This window comes from Lissotriton vulgaris, unplaced genomic scaffold, assembly GCF_964263255.1.
Source record: "Lissotriton vulgaris unplaced genomic scaffold, aLisVul1.2 SCAFFOLD_2464, whole genome shotgun sequence".
NCBI lineage: Eukaryota > Metazoa > Chordata > Amphibia > Caudata > Salamandridae > Lissotriton > Lissotriton vulgaris.
In genome coordinates this window covers 103671-131045 of record NW_028241331.1, presented here as the reverse complement: position 1 = coordinate 131045, position 27375 = coordinate 103671, and the positions used below count along the sequence as shown (strand labels likewise).

Sequence of the window (27375 nt, the reverse complement as noted above, 5' to 3'; positions counted from 1 at the left end):
AGTCTTGCCCTCCCTAGCCTAGCGTCCAGCATGGAAAGGATATACTTGGCCCAGTTTGCAAAGCCATAGTAGGACAGACCCTGCAACACTAAAGTCAAACAATCTCAACCACCATGATTCGTGTCCAGTAGCCCCTGTCTGCACAGTAACGTTCCCGAATGGGGTCTGACAATGCTGGTTTCCTTTCTTTGCTTTCTAAAGGAATCATGTCCCAAGATGATCATGGACTCTATTGAGAAGTTAGCAGTCACCTGTTTGACGAGCTAGATAAAAGCCAAAGTTCATGCTTTTGGGAAAACTTTAAATTGAATTAAAGTACAAAGATAGCAATTAGAGCAGCAAGGGCCCACATAATGAATAAAATACAGAATTTCTCAATCCAGCATGTGCCCAACCAACTTACCTTATGGTCAGTCGTCAAGGAGCCAGATTTGCTGCTAGAAAAGGTGAACTCTTCAAGCAAAGGAAGGCAAATTGGAACAGATGATTGTTTGCTTTCTGAATCTGTGAGTTTTTATTTATTTCCAAGAGTTTGTGCCAGTCTTGACTCTTTCTGTTACCTGTATAATTTAATCCACTAACACCTTCTATTCTGTGGCAAGTGTTGTAGTTTTATTTCCTGGAGAAGGGCCGGATTTCCTCAAAGTTCTCGTACTCAAGATCTTCTGGTTCTCTGTGTGTCTATTTCTAGGAACCTGTTGTTGGATAAGGAGTTTTCTAACTAGTATCTTAGTATTTCCAAAGCATAATGAATAGGTGTCCCGAGAGGCGAGGCTTTTCCAAATGTAGGATCACAGGCAGGATACCATTGGTCTGCATAAAGTAACTGCACTCACCAAGATAGATGCATTCACATTAAGGGATCTACAATTCCTTAACTAAGAAACCACCACGATGTCTCTTTAGAGCTTGTTTACTAGCATGCAATCCTTAGTGGAGCCTGCCCAGTGCATAATGGTCTGCTCTAAGATCATCCCATTCCTGTCTTATGGGTACTGTTTTCCGCTTTATTGAGAAGTGAATAATGGTGCTGCTGTCTACCATAGCACTTCTGTATTGGTATTCTAGCCAGCAGTTCTTTTCTCTTATGCCAGTTCTGATTGAACCTTTTTCTACTTCTGATACCTGGTGCTAGAATATTTCTCACAAGGAAGCTTTTCCTTATGATACAATTTGGCACCACATTCCTGATGGTATTCCTATGTTTCTGGTGTCACCACAGGTCAGACACTCTGGCTGCTGGAAGGGGTCTCCTTTACCTCAGGACTTTAGGAAAAGGAGAAGGAGAAAGACCATCGACATACAGCATTTAACAAAGACCAGAGCACATTATCGAATGAGACACCCTACTCCCCTGCATAGTGGTACATTTCCATAACACTTTTTGGAGACTTATTGAAGATTGGTTGTGTTATGAGCAGTTAATATGCTGGCTATTAACTAAGGCATGCTAAGCATAAATGAGGTACAAATAACATCAATGTTTGAGAAAGCATCTGCTTTGGTATGTTACAGAGTTTTTAAAAGTCCAATGTCCTATTTTTTGAGGCTTCATTAGAGGTCATGTGTTCTCCTTCTTCCTCTCGTGTGCACATAAACAAGAATACTCCAGGTTTAAGTTTACAGAGTGGCTATATGTTTTACAACTGTGAAAAGAGTCTTTAAGGACAAAATTCCTCACCCAACCAAGAGTTGCCTTCTTCATTGTAGGGCTTCTTATAAAAAAGGCACCTGTAAATGCAATTGAAAACGATTCCTGGGGAAGGGGCCTGGCAGACAAGGCCACGGATTCTGTACCCTCCAAAGACTAGGGAGTGCAAACCTCTGTGGTGTTTGTTGGACAGGTTATCCCCTAAAGGAGCATGGCGGCTATTGTGGAAGAGGCTCTTCACAATAATTGAATAACTAAGAAAAAAACAGAATTCCTTCTTACTACTGATCCACGCACCCTTTGCTTCTACTTCCTTCCTAAGCTACATAACTTACAACGGCCACCTCATGGAAGGCCAATAGTTTTGGGAATAGGATCCTTTTTAGAACCTCGTCCACAATTTACGGATTGGTTTTTAATGGCTTTATTTATCCAGGTGCCCTCATACCTGAAAGACACTAAGGAGATCCTTGGTCTTTCAGAAGACCTCCATTTTGATCCACTAAACACCTCCTCACCAGACTAAATGTAGAATCATTATACACTAGTATTCTGCAAGAAATACCATTACATACCATTGAAACTCTTTTACAGAATACACCACCTACATCAAAAACTCCTACTGGCTTCATAGTGAACTGTGCATCACTGGCCATTAAAGAACTGTTAGGTTACAGATCAACTTTACCTGCAAACCATAAGGACTTCAATAGGAAGTATACCCCCTGAATGGCTAACCTGCACATACACCAGTTTGAGATTCATAACATTACACCTGAACACTAATCTGTTTCACCGACAGATAGTGAAGTGGAAAAAAAATATATGGATCACATCCTTCCCTAAATGGGAAGAGAAGAAAGAGTCAATTCCTGAATTCATATAGTGAATCACTTTCTGTAACACTCACTTGAAGTTTACTAGCCATCAAAGTAAGAGCAAACTCCTGTTTCTAGACCTACTCATGTATCCAGAACATGGCAGACTGGTGACACAATTATGCAGAAAACCGACCAATAGGAACGTGCTCTTCCTAGACAACAGTATCCATCTGAGGGCACTGAAAGATAATCTCCAAGTAGGCCAGTTCCTTTCTCCTACGTCATCGGAGATACTACCCCCACCCTAACACATTTACTGCCCAAGCAGAAAAACTGAGTGGCAAATTTATAAAATGAGGCTATCCATGAAGACTGATGGATAAAGCCAAGAATGGGCAAAGAAAAACAACAGAATGGCACTGCTCGAGTCATAAATTAAAAATGAGTCAGACAAGCTAGTCTCGGTCAACACATTTTCTAGTTCCTTCAAATGATCTCAATAGACCAATGAGAATTGTACACATTTTTAATATTGGCAAAATGAAACTAGACACAACTTTTTTGTTTTTAAAAAGGTGCAACAATCTAGTGCATATTGACCGAGGACAAGTACCCACACTGATGTACATACTCCACTCTGGCATTTCCCAAGTGTACTGGGTCAGTTTTCTTACGCTACATGTGGTGTGTGTAAATTCACCATCCCTTTTAAACAACTAGCTCCGGGACTGACAACCCCCTGGGAGCTAAGAATATACCTAAATGCAACAGCTGAGGAATCATTCACTGAATCACATGTCCTTGTGGACTTCACTTTGTAGGAATGACCACTGGGAAGATTAAGACTTGGATAATTGAATCTCACAATACACTAACTTGCAGACATTCCACTACAACATTGACTCATCATTTTCTGGAAATGTCACATCATGACAATGACATACATGGGATGATAATAGAGAAACCTCAATTATCATGCCCCCCCACTGACGGACTATGCGCCCTCCTGAAGAAAGAACAATGCTGGATCTTCAGGTTGTGGATATATGTATCAAGACTTAACAATGATATACTATGTACTACACTTTATAGCTCATGATTTCACCCATAAAAGTGTCTTTTTATCCTGAAGTCTGATTTGTGTGCCTTTCCTATACAATTTGGGTTACTGCTACTTATACAACAAATTAAGACAACCCATAAGAATAAGCTTACCCAGCTAAATTCTGACTCCTGGCTCTCATGACACTATTTCCATTGAATTATGAGGTATTTTGTTAACTGAACTATACTTTACGATTTGCCTTAACAGGTAAAGATTGCCCATATCACAACCATATGACTGTGAAACATTAATTTGACTAAAAACATTTAATACCTTACACAATATATGTAATCCTCTATGGATTTATTAGCAGGCCGAGAGGGACAGATCTTGAAAAATGCCACTGCACTTTTTTGACGAGGGCAATTCTTTTAGGCAGAAATATTTCAACCACTCTCTCCGGATGAAATCTGTTCCCATTTCCCTTTAAGCCCACTTGGAGATAACTATAAAATTTGAGTCTACCAGAAGGAAGTTTTAATCTCCGCTGTCCACTGATTATCTCCAATCTGCACAACTTTCATACAACTCACCCAATTATCCATAGGTATATACCTCTTATACCCATCTTCTGAAGTACTCCCCTCTAAGTAGGTATGTAGCCCGCGCTGGCATCCTGCTGTGTGTCAGCCGTGAGGAGGAACCCTACGGTGAAGCAGGCTTTCCTTGGGTGGGGACTTTTGTCCATTGACTACAACCAGCTCATGATTTGGACCTGGCGGCTTCTAACTATGGACATTGGATTGTTTTTTTTTAATTTTTGGAAGACCTTTATTGATAGAAATTCGCAAATACAACTCAGCAAAGAGCCCAAGGGCTCACAGGTACAGTACGTGGCAACACAATGAGCGCAAAGGATCTGGTACAGGAATACTGAGGTCTAATTTTAAAAGTTTTTTTCTGAAGGATAGACAGGAGCAGGATATCACAGCACAACAGGTTGGTTACGGCCTAGTACGATCAGGATAGACAAATACACAATGTAACAAAATGCCAGAATCGTTGCGCACCACCTAGAAGATAAACGTCTAAACCCAGAAAGAAAAAAGGAAAAAGAATAGAAGGCCCATAGAACCAAAAAATAAAAACAAACCCCCCCCCCCATCCACACCCCACCCTGCACCCCTGCAGCTGGCTACGGCCTACCCCCCCCTAGCAGTGTGCCTGTCGCCCAGTAAAAGGAGTCCCGAAATATAGAGAGTAAGAAAAGAGTCCTAATCTAAAACTCTCATTAAATAAAGAAAGGCGGGGAGGAGCCCACCACCCGTCCCTCGGCTCCACACTCCCGTAAGGCCAATAACAGCACAAATTATGGTGTCCGGTGATGGTAAACATTACAATCAAAAGAAGTTGGAAGCCCAAAAGCAGCCCAGAGCACAGTCAAGGGTAGCAATCCACAACCCACATGTCCAGGGCAGCAACAAGGAAACCACCAAATCATGAGCACAAGCGCACACCCCGACCCATTCTCTCTTCCCCACCACTGCGAACTATGGAAATCAAACAGGATGCCGTCCCTCGGCTGTACCCTCCCGCAAGTACAGTATGAACACAAAGTAAGTAGTCCGGTGACAAGAAACAGTTTGCAGCAAAACAGTGTAAAGCACAAAGTCAGCACACCGCACCAACAGAGAAAACAGCGCGCCACCCAGCTGCCACGGTCAATAACGAGGAATCTGCCAGTCCATAGGAAGAAGCGTTTATCCCTGTCCCGTTTTCTCCTTACCGCCGCTGCACATCAATGCAACCGAGGAAGAAATGTTCGGTAGTCCAGAAGTGTCACTGTGGTATAAACACCCAGACGTGTCGAGCATAAGAAAATCCAGTGATCCCAAGGAGGGTACATAGTACACCATTTTCGGATTGTAGAACACGGGCGAGAACCATAGACCAAAAACACCAACATTGGGCAACCGGGCATCAGCCATGGTCGCCTCAAAGCGCTCCGGGGACTCCAACCAGGACCGAAAGCAGATAGGCAAGGTAGCCTGTGACAGAGTCAGGACAAAGAAGAAAGACACAAAGTTCACCAATGGCAGCAACGGCGACTTCCAGTATGAAGGGGGCAAGGATCGGAGCGGGCGATTCAAACGCGAGTCCGGCTCAGAGTCCACACCGTGGTCTGGATGTAGAAGTTCCTCAGCAGGGGGATACAACAGGACAAAGAGTCTCAACAGTGGCACTTGGGGCCGCCATCTTGCAGTGAGGAGGCAGGAGATGCGGTGTGAAGCTGCGCTCTGTCTGTCCAGCCAGCCTCGGTCTCTCCATTGCAAAACCAAGCGCATCGAATTTGCTGGCAAGATCTCGAGCAGAGTATTCCATTGCACTGCGGAGGTCGGCAACAGCCGACATCAGGTCACCATATTGGCCATCGCGGTTGTGCCTCTGGACATTGGATTGTTAATGCTGTTTATCAACTCGCCCCAATTAAAACACAAAAGATTTATAGAAATAAAAATTAAGATCTCAGAAACAACTTTGCCGTAGGCAGGAGCAAATATGGCACAAAAATGATGATCCACACAAGAGAGGTAAATATAAGCAATGTATTAGGGAATATTACGTTTTTATTATGGCTGAAACATCCTACTTTGCGGAAAAGATCCAATCAGCTAAATAATTTTTTTTAACAGTTAATGCACTTGCTAATTTAACTAACAATAATACTACAGGCTTGAATAAAACCTTTTGAAACAGCCTGGCAAACTTTTTTCAAGCTAAAATTAATGATGTATATAATGAGTTTGTCAAATATTCAAGTTGATATAATGTAATTTTCTAACCGCGAAGTTTCTCCTAATGCAATGTGACACTAAGTGAATTTACATTGGAGAAGGTGGTAATATTAATGGACTCCCATTAAATCAGCTGATCCATCAGATCCCATTCCCTCTAGAACTTTTCATTTGACACCAGGAATCGTAGCTCTACATCTTACTGAGCTATTAAATAGTGCTTTTAGTTCTGGACATTATCCTAGACCTTGGAAAAAGGCCTCTGTGTTGTCCTTAATACAAAAACCTTCACTTAATCCACATGAGGTTAGCAGTTACCATCCTATTAACCAATTGCTTCTACCAGCCAAAATAATTGAGTAAGCGATGAATATAGAACTTTTTGCTTCTTAGACAGCAACAAACTGCTTGACTCTTCTCAGTTTTGTTTTAGAGGTGACACAGTACTGAGTCCGCTTTAGTTGTTGTGACAGAAGAAATTAGATCTGTAGTTGATAGAGGGGGTAAGGTGGCACTCAGCTTGTTAGATGTGTCGGCAGTTCTCAACACTGTCAGTCACACGGTATTGATGGACCGCCTTGAGAGCATAGGGATTAAGGATTCAGTACTAGCTCTATTAAGCACCTTTCTCACTGATGGACAACAGTTTGTCACTTTGAATGCCTTCGTCTCCAAGCCTTTTTCTCGAAGAGGTCATCCCTTAGTCCCACATTGCTTAATAAGCATAATACACCTTTAGCCAGACGGTTTCATTCATTTGGGTTTTTAGTAGTATCATATGCTGATGATACCCAAATTGTTGTGTCCATTTCAAATAACATTCACGAGGTAGCAAATAGTTTTCGTAATTGTATGATGGAGATTGGAAAATGGCTGAAAAATTATTGCCTTAAACTTAATGCAGGAGAAATGGAAGTTCTTCTGTTTGGCAATAGTACTTCATTCTATTCCCACTCTTGGTGGCCCCATGATTATGGCGTTCTGTTGTCCCCTTAAGAAAAGGTAAAGAATTTAGAAATACTGTTCGATGATAAACTGACTTTTTCAGAACAAATCAATCAGGTCCCTTCTTCATGTTTGTATATCCTAAGAATATTGAAGAAATAATTTCCTTGTATTCCTTTGTAGCTGTAAAAACAGTGATAGTTGCTTGAGTTCTATCACAAATTGATTGTTGCAATGCTCTTTATGTCAATCTGCAACAGCAACTTCTGAATAAGCTCCAAACTCTTCAAAATGCAGCTGCTTGTCTCCTTAGTATTCCCAGGTTCCAGTCCATATCCCAGGCATTACAAAGGCTGCACAGATTTCCTGCAAAAAAGCATATTGTTTTTAAGCCTCTTTGCATTGCTTATTAAGACTTTTCATAAATGTGGTCCTAGATATATGCAAAGTTAGATTCCATTTGATCTAAACACAAGTACTTACTTGCACTGATTGTAGTGAAAAAACTTTGAAAATTGAACTTTGAACCGTTCCTGACAATACTTGAACTGCACAGACCATGATGCAGTGGGGCGATACGGCGGAAGAGGTCAGTGGTGTGCTCCCAACTCCGGAATCCCCTTTGATGGCTCCCTGTAACCATAATAGCTGACGAGCTAGTTGGAGATGCGCCAGAGGGGCAAAGAGGCCCGTGACGGGTGTTTGGCGACCTGTTCTGCAACCCCAAAACTATCTCTACTGATGAGGGAAACAATCCCGAAACACGAGCTAGGCTCGTTTCTAGAGATGATCTAAACACAAGTACTTACTTGCACCGATTGTGGTGAAAAAACTTTGAAAATTGAACCTTGAACCGTTCCTGACAATACTTGAACTGCACAGACCATGATGCAGTGGGGCGATACGGCGGAAGAGGTCAGTGATGTGCTCCCAACTCCGGAATCCCCTTTGATGGCTCCCTGTAGCCATAATAGCTGACGAGCTAGTTGGAGATGCACCTGCGCGCCAGAGGGGCAACGAGGCCCGTGACGGGTGTTTGGCGACCGGTTCTGCAACCCCAAAACTATCTCAACTGATGAGGGAAAATATCCCGAAACACGAGCTAGGCTCGTGTCTAGAGATGATCTAAACACAAGTACTTACTTGCACCGATTGTGGTGAAAAAACTTTGAAAATTGAACCTTGAACCGTTCCTGACAATACTTGAACTGCACAGACCATGATGCAGTGGGGCGATACGGCGGAAGAGGTCAGTGGTGTGCTCCCAACTCCGGAATCCCCAGATTCCATTGGTATGTTTCCAGTACAAAACTGCGCTCCTTATCTGCAAGATATGTGTTGTTCCCTAAAGTGAGACTGGTATCTTGGGGAGGTAGAAGTTTTACTTTTGCCACTGGCAAATTGTGAAATAGTCTTCTCTTGTATAGTAAGAGTCAGGCTGCCCATATGCATTTTAGGAAAGCACTAAAACCTGTTTTTTGTTTGTTTTTTGTTTTAAAAAGGATTTTGGCTTTCGCACCAAGACATCTAGGGGCATTAGTGCGCTCTATAAAAATGCCATTCATTTAAAAAAGAATTCCTTTCACAGTTGTAGAATATACAGTCACGTGTACAGTACAACCTGGAATATTCATGTTTATGTGCATATGATAAGAGGGCATATTCCTAACCCTCGCTATTCTCGTGTGTGCTTTTTACCTCTTACTAGTCCTCTTCATGTCTTCTAGTGGCCCCCGACTACTATTTTCTGATTGTGGCATCATGTAAACATCCACAGAAGGCTAGTTTGTGATTTAACAACCGCCGTAGATATGTAGAGATTCTGGAAGTGTGTTGTATGCTTGGCTTTGTCTTTGAGATTGGGTGTGTATAGGTCAGTGACATCAGCTTTCTAGATGGTACTCTTGCTGTTGTTGTTTGTTGATATGTTGATAAGTTGGGTATATGTGTCTCTTATCATGTTATGATATCAGGTGATGTACAATGTGTTATCATGCATACCTATTCCTACTACTTATCAGTCTCTGGTAGCATTGACCAAGCTGTCGGTCGTAGCGCCTGTGAATTGATTTTTAGGTAATGCAGGAACATCTGAGATGGCAACACAGGCTCACATTGTGAAGCTAAGATTTGGTAGCTCTCTGATGGTTACTGATTTTGCTTTTATGGTGGTACTCCCTTCGTTTTTATTGGTATTGCTGTATAGTCCTTTAGGGAACTGTGCCTATATCATCTGGTCAAACACTGTCATATTGTTGGTGTAGGGTGGCCGAGAGTGTGTTTTGTTAAATGGTGTGTTGTGTTAAATGGTGGTGTCAAGTAATCTTCAGTAAGTGTTAAGTTGATGGTATATGATGTTGCTGATTGTGATATGGTGTTGTCTGTTTTGATGTTGTGTGAATTGGTATTCATGAAATGCTACGCATGTGCAGCATGATACTGCATGATGTATGGAGTTCTGTTGAGTGATGTGCCAGGCGGCCAGAATTGGTTTACTTGCTTTAGTGTTGTGGGTCTTATGGGATATTTGATAAGCTAGTGCTCTGTCTTCATTACATATTTTGGAATTGAGTCTGTGTCTCAAATGTTGTGTTCTGGTGCTATGTACAGGGTTCCATGAAGTGGAGTTGAATGGCATGGTGGGATCTAGTGCATATTGTGGAATTGTGTGATGAATTCGCGTGTTTTGGAGTGGTGAGGTTTCCTGTGGAGGAATCTGATGTTATGTGGTGTTAGTGTGCTGTGAGTGATAAAGTGCAGTGTGTAATTCAATGATATTTATGTGGGTTTGGCAAAGTGTGCTGCGCTGTGTAGTCTGGTATTGAGCATGATTCTTCCTTATTCAGTGCGTGAATCCCCCTTTTCCTGAGATTGTGCCATATTTCTTGGGTTTAGACCCATCTATATATCTGCTTCCATGTTGGTGTTCTTTGTCCAGTGTTTGTGCCTCTATATGTTCCTGTGTTCTCTTCCTATTGTTGCCAGTTTTTCCTTTGCCTAAGTATTATCCTGTGTCAGTGGCTTTCTATCATCATGTTTCTATATCCGTATCTTATGTTTCTATATCTGAGCTAAGCCCTATTCCTCCTTCCATTTCCCTATCTCTGTGCTGCTACGATTTTGTGTCAGTGTCTCCTGTCACTGTGTCCCCATACCTCATGTTTGACTGCCCTGTTCCCTCAGTTTGCATTATTTGTTGTTCCTCCATGGCTGCTACCTATGTCTGCGTTCCATTTATACTGTGATTGTGCCCAGTTTGTACCTGTCTGAATGTATGTTTCTTCTTTCACATTTCTCTTACCAGTGTATCGTCTTATCTGAAAGAAACAGGTTAGTATTAGATTCCTTACCTTAGAATATCCCCAGGCGTCAGTCTGGATCCGGAAACTTGTGTAGCAGTACCCTTGCGCGCCACTAGGCGTCGTCTGCAGCTCCGCGTCCGTCGTCGGCGACGTTGGCACCGGGATGACGTCGCCGGAGTACTTAGACGCCGCCCTCGCGCGCTGACATCAGTTCTTCTTTTTTCCGTGCCAGCAAGCGCCGGTCCGGAAAAAGTGGTACCCTTTAGACATTTTTTGACTAAACTTTTTCGATCTTTTTTTTTCGAGTCGAACGACTCCATTGGTGCCGGTAGGGATGCCCGGGTTCAAACCCTGTGCGGTTACCGACCCCCATCGCCGGTGCCTGTATTGCTTAGGGGCAGATCACGATGACAAGCCGTGCCCCGACTGCCGGGCCTTGACGTCGAAGGCTAGGTGGGAGCGGTCCCGTAAGCACCTCGAGCTCCGGCAGTCGGCCCCGCTCGAGGTCCCGGTCCAGGAGGAGGTCGCCACCACTCGTCGGGCTCCAATTCCTCAGGTAAGAGGCACAAGAAGTCGAAGAAGTGACACCGCTCTTCTGACTCACCCCGCCGCTCGCATGACGCGGCCGGAGGTTCGGGCGACACCGCCCACGCGGTTCTGCCAGATGTCGCGGCCTGCCCCATACCCGCTGGTTCCTGCGCAGAATGCGACGCCGGAGGAGATCGATGCCTTCCTCATGACCATGAGGTCGCTCCCTCCTCCATCGGGTTCCGCGGCGCCTTCGGACCCGCAGTCCCGACTGGGAGCCCAATCGGGCCGGGTGCTTCGGCCCCGGCGCCGTCGGGTGCTTCGGCGCCGTCAGCGACTTCGGTCCCGATGCCGCAGGGCCCGCCGGATCTGTCGGATCCGGGTCGCCGCTGGTCGACCTAACGACCCCTCCGCTGGCGTCGACTCCTAGGGTGTCGCCCCCGACGTTGTCCCCGATCCCCCCCTCGATCTGGTTCCGACGTCGGAACGGCGTCGATCGACACCGCATTCGACATCAAGAGAAGTGCACTACTTCTATGATCCGGCCCCATCATTTGAACCTGAGTACCAGGAGATGGAGGGCGAGGCGGATTGGGAGGGGTCTGAGGACCCTCTGGCACGGGAGTGCGAGTCTTTTCAGGACTGGACAGGTGAACTAGGGGAGGCCAGTGGTTTGGACAATTCGCCCGGCACTGGATTTGTCTCCCCTACTACCGTGGCTACGGAGGAGAGGGCTGCCTACAGTGTGGTGTTGACGAGGGCAGGCAAGGCCTTGTCTCTTGGGTTCCCTGTCACGACCGTGAGGACTAACCTCCTCACTGAGGTCCTCGAACCGCAGGCAAGCTCTTCAGAGCCTCTACTGCGGTTCAATGAGGCCTTAACTGACATTCTGTTGGGCACTTGGTCCGCCTGTAGATAGGAACGTGGCCAGATGCCACAGCCTGGCCCTGGGCGACCCTTATTTCCTGTCCACCCACTCCACCCCGAGAGCCTGGTTATCCAGGCCTCTAATTCCCAGACCGCATTCCCGACAGTTCCCCCTGCTCGGGAATCCAAAAGGTATGAACAGTACGGGAAAAAGATGTTCTCCTCACTTAGTTTGGGGTTGCGGTAGGTCAACACCGCTTGCCTTTTGGGCCATTATACCCACTCTCTGTGGGACACGGTCGCGGACGTGCTGCCACAATGCCCGGAGAAGACCCGGGTTAAACTCGCCCAACCCCTTGCAGAGGGGCGAGATACGGCACGGTATTCCATTCGATGTAGGCTGGATACCACGGACTCGCTAGGCAGGGCGATTGCAACGACGGTGGCGGTTCGCCGCCACACGTGGCTGAGGTCCGCCAATTTTTCGGCTGATGTCCAGAACACCTTTGTGTACATGCCGTTTGACGGCCGTCACCTCTTTGGCGACAAGGCATACAGTGCGCTTGAGCGCTTTAAGGACTCCAGGGCTACGGCCAAGTCCTTGGACCTGTCGACCCCGTGCCAGCAACCTGCTTCCTTTCGCTTCTTCTGTTTACCTTGCTCCCCTTCGGCCTTACTAGCGCCCCTCGGGTGTTCTCGAAAGTGATGGCATTGGTCGCAGCTCATCTGTGCAGATTTGGGGTGTCGGTCTTCCCCTATCTCGACGACTGGTTGTTGAAAGAGGGCTCGCCCCAGACAGTCGTCAGCCACCTCCAGACTTCGGCCGACCTCCTGCACCTGCTGGGGTTCTCCATCATGGTGCCGAAGGCACACCTGCGTCCCTCTCAGAAGCTCCTCTTCATCGAAGCGGTTCTAGACTCGGCGCAGTTTCGGGTTTATCCTCCTGAACAGCGGGTTCAGGATATTCAGGCTCTGATTTCGATCTTTCAGCCTTTATCCCGAGTCTCGGTCAGGTTCACGCTGCGGCTTCTTGGGGGTTAATGGCCTCCTGCATCCTTCTGGTGCATCACGCCAGGTGGTGAATGCGGGCTCTGCAGTGGGACCTGAAGTTTCAGTGGGCCCAGCATCAGGGCCACTTGTCCGATTATGTCTTGATCTCGGAGGGCACTGCAAGACAGTTGCAGTGGTGGCTCACGGACCACGATTGAGTCAGAGGCAGATTCTCCTCCCTACCCCAACCGGAGCACGTAGTTGTGATGGCGCGTCCCTCCTGGGCTGGGGGGGCTACATGGGAGAGGCGGAGATTAGAGGCCTCTGGTCTACGGCGGAGTCCCGGCTCCACATCAACCTTATGGAGCTGCGCGCGATCCGCCTTCCACCGAAGGCATTCCACCCCTCTGTCCGGGGGAGTGTAGAGCAGGTGTTCACGGACAACACCACCGCCATGTGGTACTCCAACCAACAGGGCGGGGTGGGGTCGTGGACCCTATGCCAGGAGGCTCTGCGCCTCTGGCAATGGCTGGAACATCAGGGCGTGACCCTGGTGGTTCAACATCTGGCAGGTTCCCTGAACGCCAGGGCAGACAAACTCAACCGTCGGTGCATGATGGATCACGAATGGCATCTGAAGTCGGGCGTGGCGCAATGTCTCTTTCAGCAGTGGGGAGAGTCTTGGTTAGATCTATTCGCCACCGAAAAGAACATGCAATGTCATCAGTTCTGCACGTTGGAATTTCCAAGGCGGCACTCGCTCGGAGACGCTTTTCGTCGCAAGTGGAGCTGTGGTCTGTTGTACGTCTTTCCGCCTATACCACTTCTGCCCAGAGTGCTGAAGAATATCAGGCGCGACCGGGCCCAAGTCATCCTTGTGGCTCCGGACTGGGCACGAAGATACTGGTATCCCAAGCTACTCAGCATGTCAGTCAATCCCCCCCGATTCGTCTGCCTCTTCAGGAGGACCTTCTGTCGCAGCAGCAGGGGACGGTCCTCCACCCGAACCTGTCCAGCCTCCACCGCCATGCGTGGAGATTGAGCGGTACAGATGAGGCCATTTGACTTGCCTCCTGGAGTCTGCAATGTGATTCTGGCAGCCAGGCGTCCCTCCATGAAATCGGTATACGCCTGCAGGTGGAACAAATTTGTGGCATGGTGCACAGCAAAGGCTGTGGATCCACTCTCTGCCCCCCTTTCTGAGGTTCTCCTCTTTCTTCTCTCTTGCCCAGCAGGGCTCTGCTCTGGGCACTCTTAAGGGCTACCTCTCTGCCATTTCCGCCTTCTTAAGGCTCCCTGATCAGCCTTTTCTTTTCAAGTCCCCAGTTAGGTTTTTGAAGGGCATCACTCATATGTTCCCCCCTGTTCCTTTCGTGATGCCTCAGTGGGGACTTGAATCTTGTTCTGACTTATCTGATGTGCGCTCCCTTCGAGCCACTTCATAACTGTCCTCTTCGTCTCCTCACTCTTAAGACTGCGTTCCTGGTTGCCATCACCTCTGAACTGAACTGACGTCAGCGTGCGAGGGCGGCGTCTAAGTACTCCGGCGACGTCATCCTGGCGCCAACGACGCCAACGATGGACAGGGAGCCGCAGACGAAGCCTAGCGACGCGCAAGGGTACTGCTACGCATCTTTTCCTGTGTCTGCATTCCTTTTTTCCTGTATTTGCATCTTCTTGTCTGTGTAGGGAGTCTGTTAACTATTTGACCTAGCAAGTCACACAGCTAATGTTTGAGTGTTCACTGTAGTGTCTTAAGACTGTTGGATTAACAAACCCGGTTGTGAAGATTTTTCTGAAGATGTGATGGTTCTGTACTATGCAGATGTGGTGTGGGAGTTCATTCAATGGATTTACTCTTATATCTGAGAATTGTTTGCCTCAGTAAAGTAGCACAGCACTACCCGACCGGCTAAAACAAATTTACAAAATTTGAGGCACACTGCACCTGAAAAACCATGTGGTACCTTTAATCAGATAGTACTTCCTGGAACTCACCTTCTCAGGATGTTTGGAGAATATCATCCCTGTGTTTGTTTTGCCTGATAATCACAAATTCTTATTATTTTGGCTCCATGACATACTATAAATGGGACTGAAGAGAGTAATAGCAAAGTGGCAAGAAGTAGCCTATATTGTAAAAAGAATTAGTGGAACGTGATCTGGGTGACTGGAAACTGCCAGTACTTGTGGCCCCTATTAGTTTTCCCCTCCCAAGATAAAGGTATGTTTAAGCTATTTCTTCAAACAATCTTCTGAACAATATTTGCTCTTCCAAGATCACAATATGCAGCCATCAGGAAGATTGGAACCTTCTGGGTCAAGCATGATTCCACCTTTTCAAAGCAAGGCCTTCCCCTTTTATAAGACCCAAACCTGTGTCTGGGCACTTGAGCATGTGTATTTCATGTTCAAGGATGCTAAGCATAATCCAGCCTACGTGAACACTTTCATGAGCAAGCTCAATAGAAATGTGTCAGTAAACTCATGATTGCCTTGCCCCTTACTCTAGCAAGCTTTTGCACTTGCCCACAAACCCACCTTCTCTTTACAGCAGAACCACTCCTCTTTTCTATCTTATCCACGTTCATCCTTTGCCTGTCTCAGACCATATTCTCCAGTCTTTTCTACTTTGAATACCGAGTTGGTAGCTGGTCTTCATAGGCCTTTCACCAACCTATCGAAAACATGCACTAACTCAATACTTCTCACTAGCTGCACCTAAGGCAATTCACTAACTAGATGTTCCTCTCCCATTCCTTGAAATGTATCTAGCAAGTACATTTGTCCAAGATTACTCTTAGCGTAGGAGGCTTTCGCATAGAATGAGACTTAACACAGATTGGGGGAACGAGCGGGAGATGGAGGTAGACACAGGAACAATAAATTGTCCATTAGATGCTGTGGGGTTCCAATCATACAAGGTACCCATTACAGAGGCAGAGTTATAACATGGAAGAAACAATATACGAAGAATGGAAGGGATATTGAGCAAGGACAGTATATGTATGATGTGAGTTTGTGTGGATGAGGCAGCGTTATGATATGTAGGTAGTGATATTACTCACTGAATGTCGACAATTTAGTAACATAATGCATAGTAATGCTTGTTCTGTCTTTCCAGGTGTTGCCAAAATGTTGACATCATTTGTCAGCAGCTTAGAGACTTGGATTTTCGAACTCCAGGCTATCAGGGGTGGACCACATGGACTGTCAGAATCAGAATGGCAGAAGTTTCATTCTGTGCTTTCAAACTGGATGGACAAAGTGGATAGAACATTGAAGCTCATTGGCACACCGCAGTCTGAAGAGCAGACCCAACAGGGTACTTCATGTGAACAGTAAGAATCTTTTATCAGAGACACTAAAGCAGACCTCATGGCAAAATCTTCAATTACATCCCTTCAATCAGAAAAAACTAGAGACCTAGAGGTACACCGGCCACAACCATAAGCATTCTTCTAGGCTTATATGCTCTCCTACAAACAAAACCATCCCACCATAACAAATCCAGCTATGAGATTTATTTTTTAGAAGTTTATAAAGCGCTCAGCTACCCCCAACAGGGGTGTCCCGGCGCTATGACAGGCGGCAGAAGTAGGTACCAGGAAGGGTCTAAGGGCTGGAAAACAGCCTGGTCTTTAGGACACATCGGAAGATAGTTTCAGACTCAGCAGTACGCAGAGAGAATAGCAGGCTGTTCCAGGCTTTGGCAGTGATCACTGCAAAGGCTCTGCCACCCATTTTAGACCGGCGGAAACCGGGAGTCGCTAAGAGGCAAAGATGATTCCATCTAAGGGTACGGCTGTACTGGGAGTGCTTGAGTCGAGCTCTAAGATAAGCTGGACCACGTGGCTGAAAAGCCCTGAAAGCCAACACGAGAACTTGAACTGAATACGTTTCATCACGGGAAGCCAGTGGAGCTTCCTCAAATGGGGTGTGATCGTATGGCGATATGGGATTTTGCATATCAGCCTAGCCGCCGCTTTTTGAACGATCTGCAGGCGCCTGATGAAATATGCAGGAGCCGCCAGATGAAGACTAGATCCAGCATCAAACAAGAGTGCAGACCATTATAGGGAACCACATTACGTCTTACCGTCTCATTTTAAACGTGTAGCAATCCCACCTTACTCTAACTATCATTGATCCACCTTCTCACATCTATGCACTTCTACTTGAGTCACTAGCTAGCTCACACACTGTGTGAGACTGCCAAGTAGCTGGGAGATGAACAAATAGGTCTTCGGTTTTTTAGACTCGTCCAAAGTGAGTGTGGTTGTACAGTCTAGAAAGACTCTAAGAGAATTGGGTCCCGTTCACTATAAGACTCTAAGCATGTGTGGAATTTATTGCTGTCCTTGTAACAGTTGAAGGGTAGGGTTGGGTGGGGTTTGGCCTGACACCTTGGGAGAAGCTAGACAGTAAAATGCAGATACTTGACAAGCACTATTTACCACAATAAACAGTAATAATGCCTAAATAAACTCTGCATAGTGCATCCTCTTTTCCTTTAACAAGTATCCTAAGTGGTTAAGTCCTCAGCATGTAAATCAATGCACAAGAATGACAGCAGCCACCATTACACTTAAGTGTATGAATAAATATTTGTCATTCTGTGCACGTATTGTACTTTCACACATATCGGGTCACATAAACAATGTAATTTAAAACCGTAACATCAACCTAAAAAATGCACAGTTGTTGTTAATGTAGGCATTTTGAAAATTATGGTAAACAAATCAAAGTTCCTGCAATGAAAAATAAATAAATAGGTATACTTTCATCAGTGGAAGTGACGAGTCTTGATTCAAGCAACAGTTCATCAAGTGCCATCCCAGTGTACATAACAGTCTTAAAAAATAGAAAACAAGTTAAAAAATCACTGCAAATTATTGCTCAGTATAGTATAAAGAATTCAAAATCTTACCCTCTGCATCGATTTTGGACTCATTCACCATCACTTGGTTTCTCTCTCCAGCAGGCAACTTGCCTGGCTACCCATCAAAAAGAGAACTGCCTTCAAACCCCTTTACCTGGTCTTTTCTAGCTTTGCAGTGATCAGCCTTCTTTTGTCGAAAAACAATGTACTTCCAGTTGCAGTCCAGTTGTTTTCAAAGATCTGGAAATAAGCTTCTCATGGTAGTGCCAACCTTAAAGCACTTTCAACTGAGTGACAACTCTTTTTCATCATTCACACTTCAGCTTTGCAGTGCCTTCCCCATTACATTCAAACATCTCAAAACAGCCAGCACCTTCCGCTATGTTCTAAAAAATTCGTATTTTGCTAACAACTGCTTTTGTCTGTGCTGTTGGCAACTTGATCTTCCCAACATGGCAGGCAGCACAAGTTATGGTGTGTTATGTGCGTCTATAACATTAACTGGCGAATTTCTATGGTTTTACATGTTTGATCCAGAGCCAGAGCACCATTTTTAACAGTCACTATTTTCATTCTATTTTTTTTAATGATTATTTTATATCTTGCGAAGTTCCTGCATTCAACCCACCATAGTCAGCCAAACCCTCCTGCGCATGGCCTTTAGCTGTGTGCAGCAGGGACTGGCCACACAGCCTAGCCTTTGGGCTGGCTCTTTGGCCAGCGTGCCTTGTGCAAGCCTCTCCCTGCTCAAAACCTGTGGTGGGTGACCAACCCCCACTGCACATGGCCATTTGCTGAACAGCATGGGTTGGCAACATGACTTTCGGCCTTGTGGGTAATGGGTTGGCCAATACAGCCAATGTGCCATGGGTACTCAACACCTACTGCTCACAGCTTTCGACTGTTCACAGCTTAATTGCCTTTTATACTTTTAGTGAATTCTTCCAATTTCACTGAACATCAGAAGTGTCAGCATAAAATCCTGTCCTTTTCATTCTTAAAATAATTTTTTCCATTCTAGGTGACTCAATAGTTTTCCTCCCGTTGTTGGGCACGTCTTATAGCGCTCACCAGGACAGTGGAATTTGTATTTCCGCAGCATAAAACCTGCAAGTCATTACTGACTCCAGAGTTTTAAGATGGCAGGCAAAAAAATGTTAAGACCCTTCTCCCAACATTCACAATTGTTGAAAAATTCAAATTTTGATTGCCATGCCGAGATATACAAAAGTGTTAACACTTCTAAACTTGCTGGGACCTTTCGTAAATGCTAATATCTCAAAAACGAGTGAATGAATTTACGCCAGACCAGCGAAAACACACTTTATGGATAAAGTTCTACTTTCATGCACAATTTGCCATACACCCATTCATTTGTTCCTTCTGTAGGCTGAAGCAAAATTTCCTTTCAGAGTTAAAATGGGAAACCCCTTTTTTCCACCTCTTCCATGCTTAACTGTGCTCCTCTGAACGAACCAACACATTATATGTCCAACCTTAGCTAACTAAGATAGTGGACTATCAAAATTCGTTCTTATCCATCCAAGTGTTGTGCAAATCCGTCCACAGGGTGAAAAGTTACAGCCAAATTTTAAAAAACTAGTGACTGCAGGGCCTGCTTCAGGGTATGCTGTGCATAGTTTTAACCATGCACAGCTTATCTGGAGTCACAGAACTGGCTCAAGGTCCGTTATTCAAACAAAAAATCAAGCATCTACACTTGCCTTCCTGCTGCATAGTGGACATATGTTATGGTGTAGTGCATGGTAGGTAGGGTACAGAGTTTAGCAGTAGTTTCTACAAGCAACCTTGCTTTGCACCATCACAGGCTGTGCAGAGAGGGAGGTTAGTCGCACTGTAGGGTTGGTGCAGACCAGTTACTTCCGGCATGTGCAGAGGGTGGTAGGGCGGATGATGCATTTAAATAAAAATGTTTTTTATAAATGTACCTGCTAGTGCAACCCGACGTCCTCCTCCATGGTTTTCCTTCCTCAAGGCAGGCAGGCAGGCTACAAACTCCCAAACTAATCCTAGCGCTGCTCTCAGCAGCCTGAGAGTAGCCCTAGGATTGGTGGTAGCGGCCTCACTCAGCACCCCACAGCCCTCTGGAGGCTTTGGCTTTCTCTAGCCTAGCTGTCTTGAGACAGCTGGTTTAGAGAGGTTTAAAGTGTGTATGCGTGCCTGGCGGACGCAAGACGCCCGACCAAAAAGACATTCACACTTTAAACTTAAAGTGCCCTGCTCTCTCTCCTGCTGCCAGTCAGCAGCAGCCCCGCCCCCGTTGTGACGCTCTGTTCGGGACAGGGTGAAGAACATTAAAATGGTAATTAATTAACTTCATTACCATTTTATTTTTGTCTGAGGACATTTCAGTGGGGCAACTCTCCTCCGCTTAAACGGAAGAGCCGCCCATGGTGCAGGCCTGTGCCAAAGGCCAAGCCCAGAGGGCAACGCCTGGTGTGCACCGCCAAAAGACATGCTCAGGAGTGGTTGGTCATATGCTAGGTTGTGCCCAGGACCTGGTTGCAGCCCAGGCACTGAGTCCAACTTATGCTGACCATAGCTAAAGGCTGTACACAGTGGGGGTTAGCCACATGGCTGGGTGCAGGGATAGGGCTTGGTAACAGGTCAGACTTTGTAGCCAACCCCCATGTAATAGGGGGTGAGCAACCGGGTGTTGCGGCGCAGACCAACCCCTGCTGCAGAGGCCAAATGTGAAGAGCAATGTGTATTGGCCACACATTGTGCTGTGCTCATGTTTGATTGGTCACACAGATCATTTGAAATAGTGGAATATAAGAACTTGGGTGATGGATGTAGTATATCCTCAAGCAGGCTTAAATATTATCTAAAAAACATGTTAAGAATTTCAGAGACTAGCACGTTTGAAAAAAAGAGAATTTCTTAAAATAATAAAAAACAGATAATTGATGTTACAGTTATAAAACCAAACTAAATATATCCTGAAATTGCCCAGTTATGGTAGTTTGGCAAACCATAAATCAGCCCCCCATCCCCTGCTCATTGCCTCAGTCATAACATCACTGATGGCCACTCAAATTACTTTATTGGTGACATCAATGATAAGCCCACAAAAAACATCACTGAATGAATAAGAGTGTGTGCATGCACGCGCATGTCAAGCTAGCACATGAAAGCCTAGTGGGTGTTGCAATTGGAGATATTTGTGGAATTGTGTAGAGGTGAGTGCATAGGTATTCTGTAGTTCTTGATGAAAGGACCGTGTGTGTGACCCTGACCACACGCTACCCAGGGGCAAGATGCCATTGAGGTCAGATTTCCCAAAACCTTGTAGCGACGCCATCTCCTGCTGCCAGGTGCCTTGCCAGAGGGGCATTTGTTGCATAAGTGTTATTTCCCAATGAGTGCGGCAGAGTGTAGCCCTCCAGGTGAGGAAAACTACCCTGGTCACTGGGGGAGCGACGTAGGGGACAAGGGAACCGTAGAGCATAGCTATAATTCGAGCGAACCCCAAAAGTGATAGTTCCAGTCTGTAAGTAGGGTCCGACCAACCTCTGTTAAACCAGTTGTGTATCACCAGGAGTTGAGAGGTAAGGTAATAACAATATAAATTGGCCATACCTAATCCACCGTCATATGGAGCACGCTGGCAATGGACAAGAGTGAGGCGAGGTCTGGAGCCGTGCCACAAAAAGGAGGTCGCAACCCTATCAGGAGCACAGAACCATGTCTGAGGTAATGATATCAGGAGATTTAGAAAGACATAAAGAAATCTTGGCAAGATCATCGTCTTATAGTAGGCTATACAGCCCCTCACATTCAGTGGAGGGAATTGCCATTTGGCAAGGTCTTCCTTAGCCTCCTGCCTCAGAGGTCCAAGGTTGAGGGACCAGGTAAGCTCAGGGTGGAGAACCACCCAGACATTGTTTGGGGCGCCTGTCCCGACTACCCGGTTTCGGAAACTAAGCAGACTGCGGGCGGTCTTGCTCTTTATGAGGGATTGGGATTACACCGTGACCCACAGCATTCCCCATTAACTAAAATCGAACGGCTAACGGCACGTTGAGCACATCTCTGCTCTTCAAGAATATAGCAGCAAGATTTTGGTGATCCAATTAATGTATGGTCACACCTACGGACTCATCTGAGCAGCGTACGTGAGCTATAAGCCCGATAAAGATAACCATTACATGGTATCGTGAATACAGTTTGGAAGTTTGGAGGTCTTTCGGCGACCCCATATTAGATAAGTAATTTGGATGTGGGATTCATATTTTTAATCCTGAAGAAGGTTTTGGCTCTCTATATACATGCCCACCGAAACGCGTCGATTCAATCTCTGAGTCACGATACGTTAAGTTTATGAAACAACTACTCCAACTATGATATTATTACGAGTTGTGCAGTATGGTTGCGTTTTGGACTAATAAAGCTGCCTCATCGTTATAGGAACTATTTTCCTTATTTCGGTTTCCCACTTTGTGTTGCAATTTCCTATGTGAATTATTGTATTAATTTTTTAACATTGTATACTGTGTTTTTTAATATATATTGAAATAAACTGTACACTTTTTATGAAGCCATTACTACTATTAATATTTTTGTATTTCACTACTTGCTCCATTTTTTAATTGAATGTTGTGTTTATTAGCATAGATGCTATTTTCCTTGCTCTATTTTTGTTGAATTGAATGTTGTGTTTATAAGCGCAGATGCTATTGTAAGTTTACCCAAAGGGGACTTCTTGCTTACGACTAATGACCCACCCAGACACCCAGGTATTTAAAACTAAGGCAGCATACAGAGATATTATCTTGCCAACCAAAGTAGTCCTGGGTCGGAGCCAGAGGCACTAACACCAATTCAGGAGAATTTACCCGGAGGACAGAGGCCTCCTTGTAACACTGGAGGAGGGGAAACAACCTTCACATTGCATGCGTTACATCGCATGCCATTACAACGTGGTCGTTACAACAACTGCCATGTTACATTGCATACGTTTACAAAGCAAGTTGTTACAACTACTTTCTGTAGGGGGGGAGGGGCGCCGTAAACTAGGGAATAGTATAATGTACTATTCCAACACCTTCCCTACTGTTGCACACACTGGAGTTGGAATAGTAAATTAACTATTCCTAAGTCCACAAGGTGGGTCTCCTAAAGCATCAGAACCTAAGGAAGGTGTTGATGTGCGAAATCTGGGTCTGCAGTGTGTTTCACGCAGTCTAGAAGTCAATTAATGTTCCAGGACAGAACTCGTAGGGATTCCAGACCTGAGGAAAAAGGTTTGTGTGTGGGTAGAACGAGTGGGGGTGTCGCACTCCGCCACGTAAGGCAGCCCATGTGCATGCCCATAGTGTGTGACAATGGGCCACATTACTGATTCATGCTGCTTGAAGTATGGAATAGATGTGTGCCTTAGTGCAATAGAAAACAAACAAGTACACAAACAGTTCAAAACGTTTAACGAAATGACTTATTACTGAATCCCGATCCCATACTTCTACCCCAGAAGTATCTGTCACATGGAAAAGAAAACAGAAGCACAAAACAGCTTGAAAATGGGAATGGAGTAGTGGACCCCTCCTTAGAGCAGGATAGATGGTGGCCATAAGGAGAACATAATTTTCAAATTTCAAAAGGGAATGTCTCAGTGTCCTAAAACAAAGAGTGATTAGGAAATCATATTGCAGGACTCTGTGATAAATCTATGTCCGCTGACAGTCCGGCAAGGAAGGAGTAAGAGGCAGCCAGAAAGTCCCCTTCATTCATCTGGTGCCTCACAGCATCAGAGGCCTGGAGAGAGTGCGTCGGGGAAGGAGACGGTCCCACATCTCGGGGGACAGAGAGGGTGAATCCGGTTCCGCTGGAGGAGGCCCCGCCAGGTCAGTGAATCAGGCTCTCTGTGAACCATGTCCAAGCAGATTCTGGAGTGTCGAAAAAGTGGGACCTGTTTGCTTGAACCACTCGGAGCCTGCCTGGGAACAGGAGGCTATATTGAGGCCAAGCGTCCAGAGCATTTTGCTTGACAGGCAAGTAAAAATAGAGCTGCTGCTTAACCTACTTGTTATAATCAGGAAAGAGGATAACCTTGGTGTCACCGCAGTGGAGGTCAAGGCGAGATTGGGCTTCTCTCAAGATTGCATCCCTATTCCTGAAGTGAAGAATTCTGGTGATCAATGGCCATGGGGATGCTCCCAGAGGCGGTTTAGTGCCCTGTGTGCCTTCTCTGTTGCGAACCAGGGGGGCAGTTAATCCCTGGGCATCCAGGCTTTGATCCAGGTTTCAAGATATTCTGTGACTTGTTGTGGTTCACTGCCCTCTAGAACACCAACTACAGGTACATTATTGCCCCTAGAGCAGGTTTCAGCTTCTTCGACTCAACGGTTCAGTCCTGCTGTATGCGTGAGAAGATTTAGGAGTAGTAATGCCATCTTCCACTGTAGGCAGGTGGAATTCACCCTCCGCGTTTCTAGTTGTAGCATTGTGCAGATCCAGGCAGGGCAACATCCACCCGCAGCTTGAAGATCTTGGTTTCCACAGCAGTCTGGGAGGATTGAATAGCTTTAAGGATCCTGGCAAGGTCACTGACTGATGAGGTTGTCTTTTCAGCACTGGCACCCCCACTCTGGTCAGGTTCGACAGTAAGCTGGTCCATGCGGGTCTAGGAGGTCACTAGGCGGGCAGGTTTATCTTTGCCCATGTTGGTGGAGGGCACATGACCACGCTTTAATCCCTTAGTAGGTAACCCGGCCTGATTGCCACATTGCCGCAGCAGCATGAACAACCAGGCCCTAGGGATTAGTGCACCTCCCTCAGGCCAAGGAGATTAGGACAGCTGGAGTGACACGGGACCAGCAACTTTTGCAGGAGGCGAGGTGGAAGAGACTTGCAGGTCCTCCACCAGGTTAAAGACGGACCAGGTGATTGCACAAGCTGGGTTAAGTGACACCAGGAGGATTAATGCCTCAGTCCAGGAGGGTAGAGTGTGTTGTGCGGATGTGGAGAAATGGACGAAAACTGGAATGATGTAGCCCATGCAGGGGAGGGTGTTAGAAGTAATGGTGGGCCAGGCCCCACCACACTGGGCCCCACCAGTGCCCACCTCATAGGACACATCCCTCCTGCGCTGCAGCTGGGCCCGAGACCATGGCGCCGGGTCTGGCCAGATAGTTCAATGCCATTATCACCAAGAAGGGAACCAGCCCGGCACAGAAGAGTGGCACGATCCATATTCCACAACAGGTGGGAGGGCAGAGTGCATGGAATAGGCAGGACCACACTGTGGCACGCACAGAGAGGGGAGTACACAAATATTCCCAGCGTCAGAGTGTAATCACGCCGGGCTTATGCCACAGAGCATGAAACTGCTACCGGTGGGTCAACTAGTCAAGATTTAACTGGCATTGTGGTGCTGCTTTCAAGGAGGTAGGGAGCCATTGAGCATTTATCCAAGACCTGCATCGCGGCGGGTGGCCCTGCAACAGCTTGGTCCCTGGGGTCAATAATAAATGTGAAAGACGAGGGCGCGCCTCGCCAACAGGTAGGTCTGCTTCGAAGGGGTGGCAACCCCAAGCTCCAGGCAGAGAGGGAGGGAGCAGCACCAAAGCCTCCTAGCCACTGGAGGGAACTAGGCCGCCAGGAGCAGGCGCCGAGGACAGGCAGCTTGGAGGCAGGGCCCGGGCATACCAGAGCCAGGCATGTTCCAAAAGGCCCATGGGCCACATGTTCGGGTAGGGAGCCCCACCGCTCACCTGGGTATGCTGTGATGCCACCTATTTGGGCCCAGCTGATCGAGGGGCCTGGCGGCCAAGCCTTTTGTACCCAGACACCATCAAGTGGGGCCCGGATTCCAGCCGTTCAGGGCACTACTGCTCTGGTCCGCAGCGAAAGGGCGATCAGGAGGCCACAGCAGGATTTAGTAGGGGAGGTCCCAAAAATGTTGTATCTTACCGTCATGGGCCCAAGTTAGTGCTGGGCTTACTGAAGACTCAGCCACACAGATCCTGCCATGTTGGAAGTGAGTCAAAACAACAGTTGGTCCTGACGTATCTTTTTATGCCCACAAACAGCGCAAAGGACTAGAACATTCAATCCAAAAGTTTATTAGAAAATTATTTTGTGCATCGAGTAATATTGCAGAGAGAAAGACCAAAGACAACAGTTTTAGATAGAAAAAATCTTTGTTTATATAATCTTTATGAACAAAACATATTCAATAAGTCATTTTGACAGTAGACGGTTGTCATAAAGAGAGTGAAAAGAAAGTGCTCATGTGCATTGTGAATGAAAAAAGGATAAGAGAGGAATCAGGAAAAAATGAAAAACAAAAATACACGATTTATTATATATAATATATTTTGGACTGAGTTATTGATTAACCGAACCAATGTTAGGCCTGTATACAGTATCAATGAAATAGTCTATTCCTTTGATGGCCTCTTTTGAGAATGATACCATATATTCAGAAATGCATCATCCTAAATTGTATCAGTGCCAATGAGTTGTATTCCAGGCCAAAAGAAAAGATTGTCAACATTTCGACCCGTCTTGCGCAATGAGGGTAATTTCTACCTCCGCATGCGGGTCTTCATCAAGATATAGAGACAACCGTGGTTGGACCCTAGACAATAAATATTGATTGTGTTGTCCGAATTGTAAGGATTCAATCCTATTCACAAAACCTGTAGGGTGGTCCCTAAGGAGGAGTAATGGGGCCCCTTAAGCTTCCAAAAGTAATTCTAATATTCCGAAATAGCAGGAGAGATCCAGCATATGTCAACTCACAGGAGTATGGCTGCTACACGGGAACCCGGTGTCATCCGAACCCTCGCTGCACACGGAGCCAGCTCATGGGCAGCAGCAGGACCGATAGAGGAGAGCAGGAGTCACTGATGGCATGAGGATGGGAGCGGTTGCACTCTTAGAGTGCAACTGCCATCTTGACGTTCCAAGCCACAGCCCGCGACTTGTCTTTTAAGAGTCATTCATGAAGCTTCTAAGGAAAGCTCCTAGCCCATATTCTTCACATTACTTGAAGATTCCATCTCTACAGAAATTATAGAAATCATTTTATGAGACCTACAGATTTTCAACCTATTATTGTATGTACCATTCTGTAATATTGAGCAGTAAACTAAGTTAAATGAAATTATTATAGGAGAGCTTATGATGACGCTAAGCTATACCAGATGTCTTTCAGTAGTTGATGCTACTGTTCAATGATCAGTACCAAAGGTTAGATTGGATTGGTGAATGAATTAGAGGAAAGTTGTAAATATCTCCCACAGATGCAAAATGAGAACCAAGGAAAGAAACCTGGCCATATTCGTCTAACCTACAACATAAGGATGACATTCATGTAGCAATCTGTGGAATAGTGATATGGACTCGGCAAATCAATTTCTCTGGAATGATACATTAGCTACTGCTGTTTGACTGCATTCTGAGTTCACCCAAGAATATGACACAAGCAGAATAAGCAGATGGGGACAGCAGCCTTAATTGTATGTTTGTAAGGTTAAGATTAGGACTGAGGCTACAAGCTCTATTTTTCTCCTGCTGAAG

The 27375-nt window shown here is 45.9% G+C and overlaps 1 protein-coding gene across 1 annotated transcript in view; it reads left to right on the top strand.

Moving 5' to 3' along the window:
• LOC147671992 (axonemal dynein light chain domain-containing protein 1-like) overlaps nt 1-27375 on the top strand; it is a gene marked incomplete at its 3' end in the record, with an annotated part of 350388 nt that overhangs the window by 229056 nt on the left and 93957 nt on the right. Inside the window, exon 15 of the mRNA XM_086948070.1 lies at nt 16069-16285. Within this exon, the coding sequence (XP_086804196.1) occupies nt 16069-16285 (217 nt within the window). The remainder of the gene's footprint in view (nt 1-16068; nt 16286-27375) is intronic.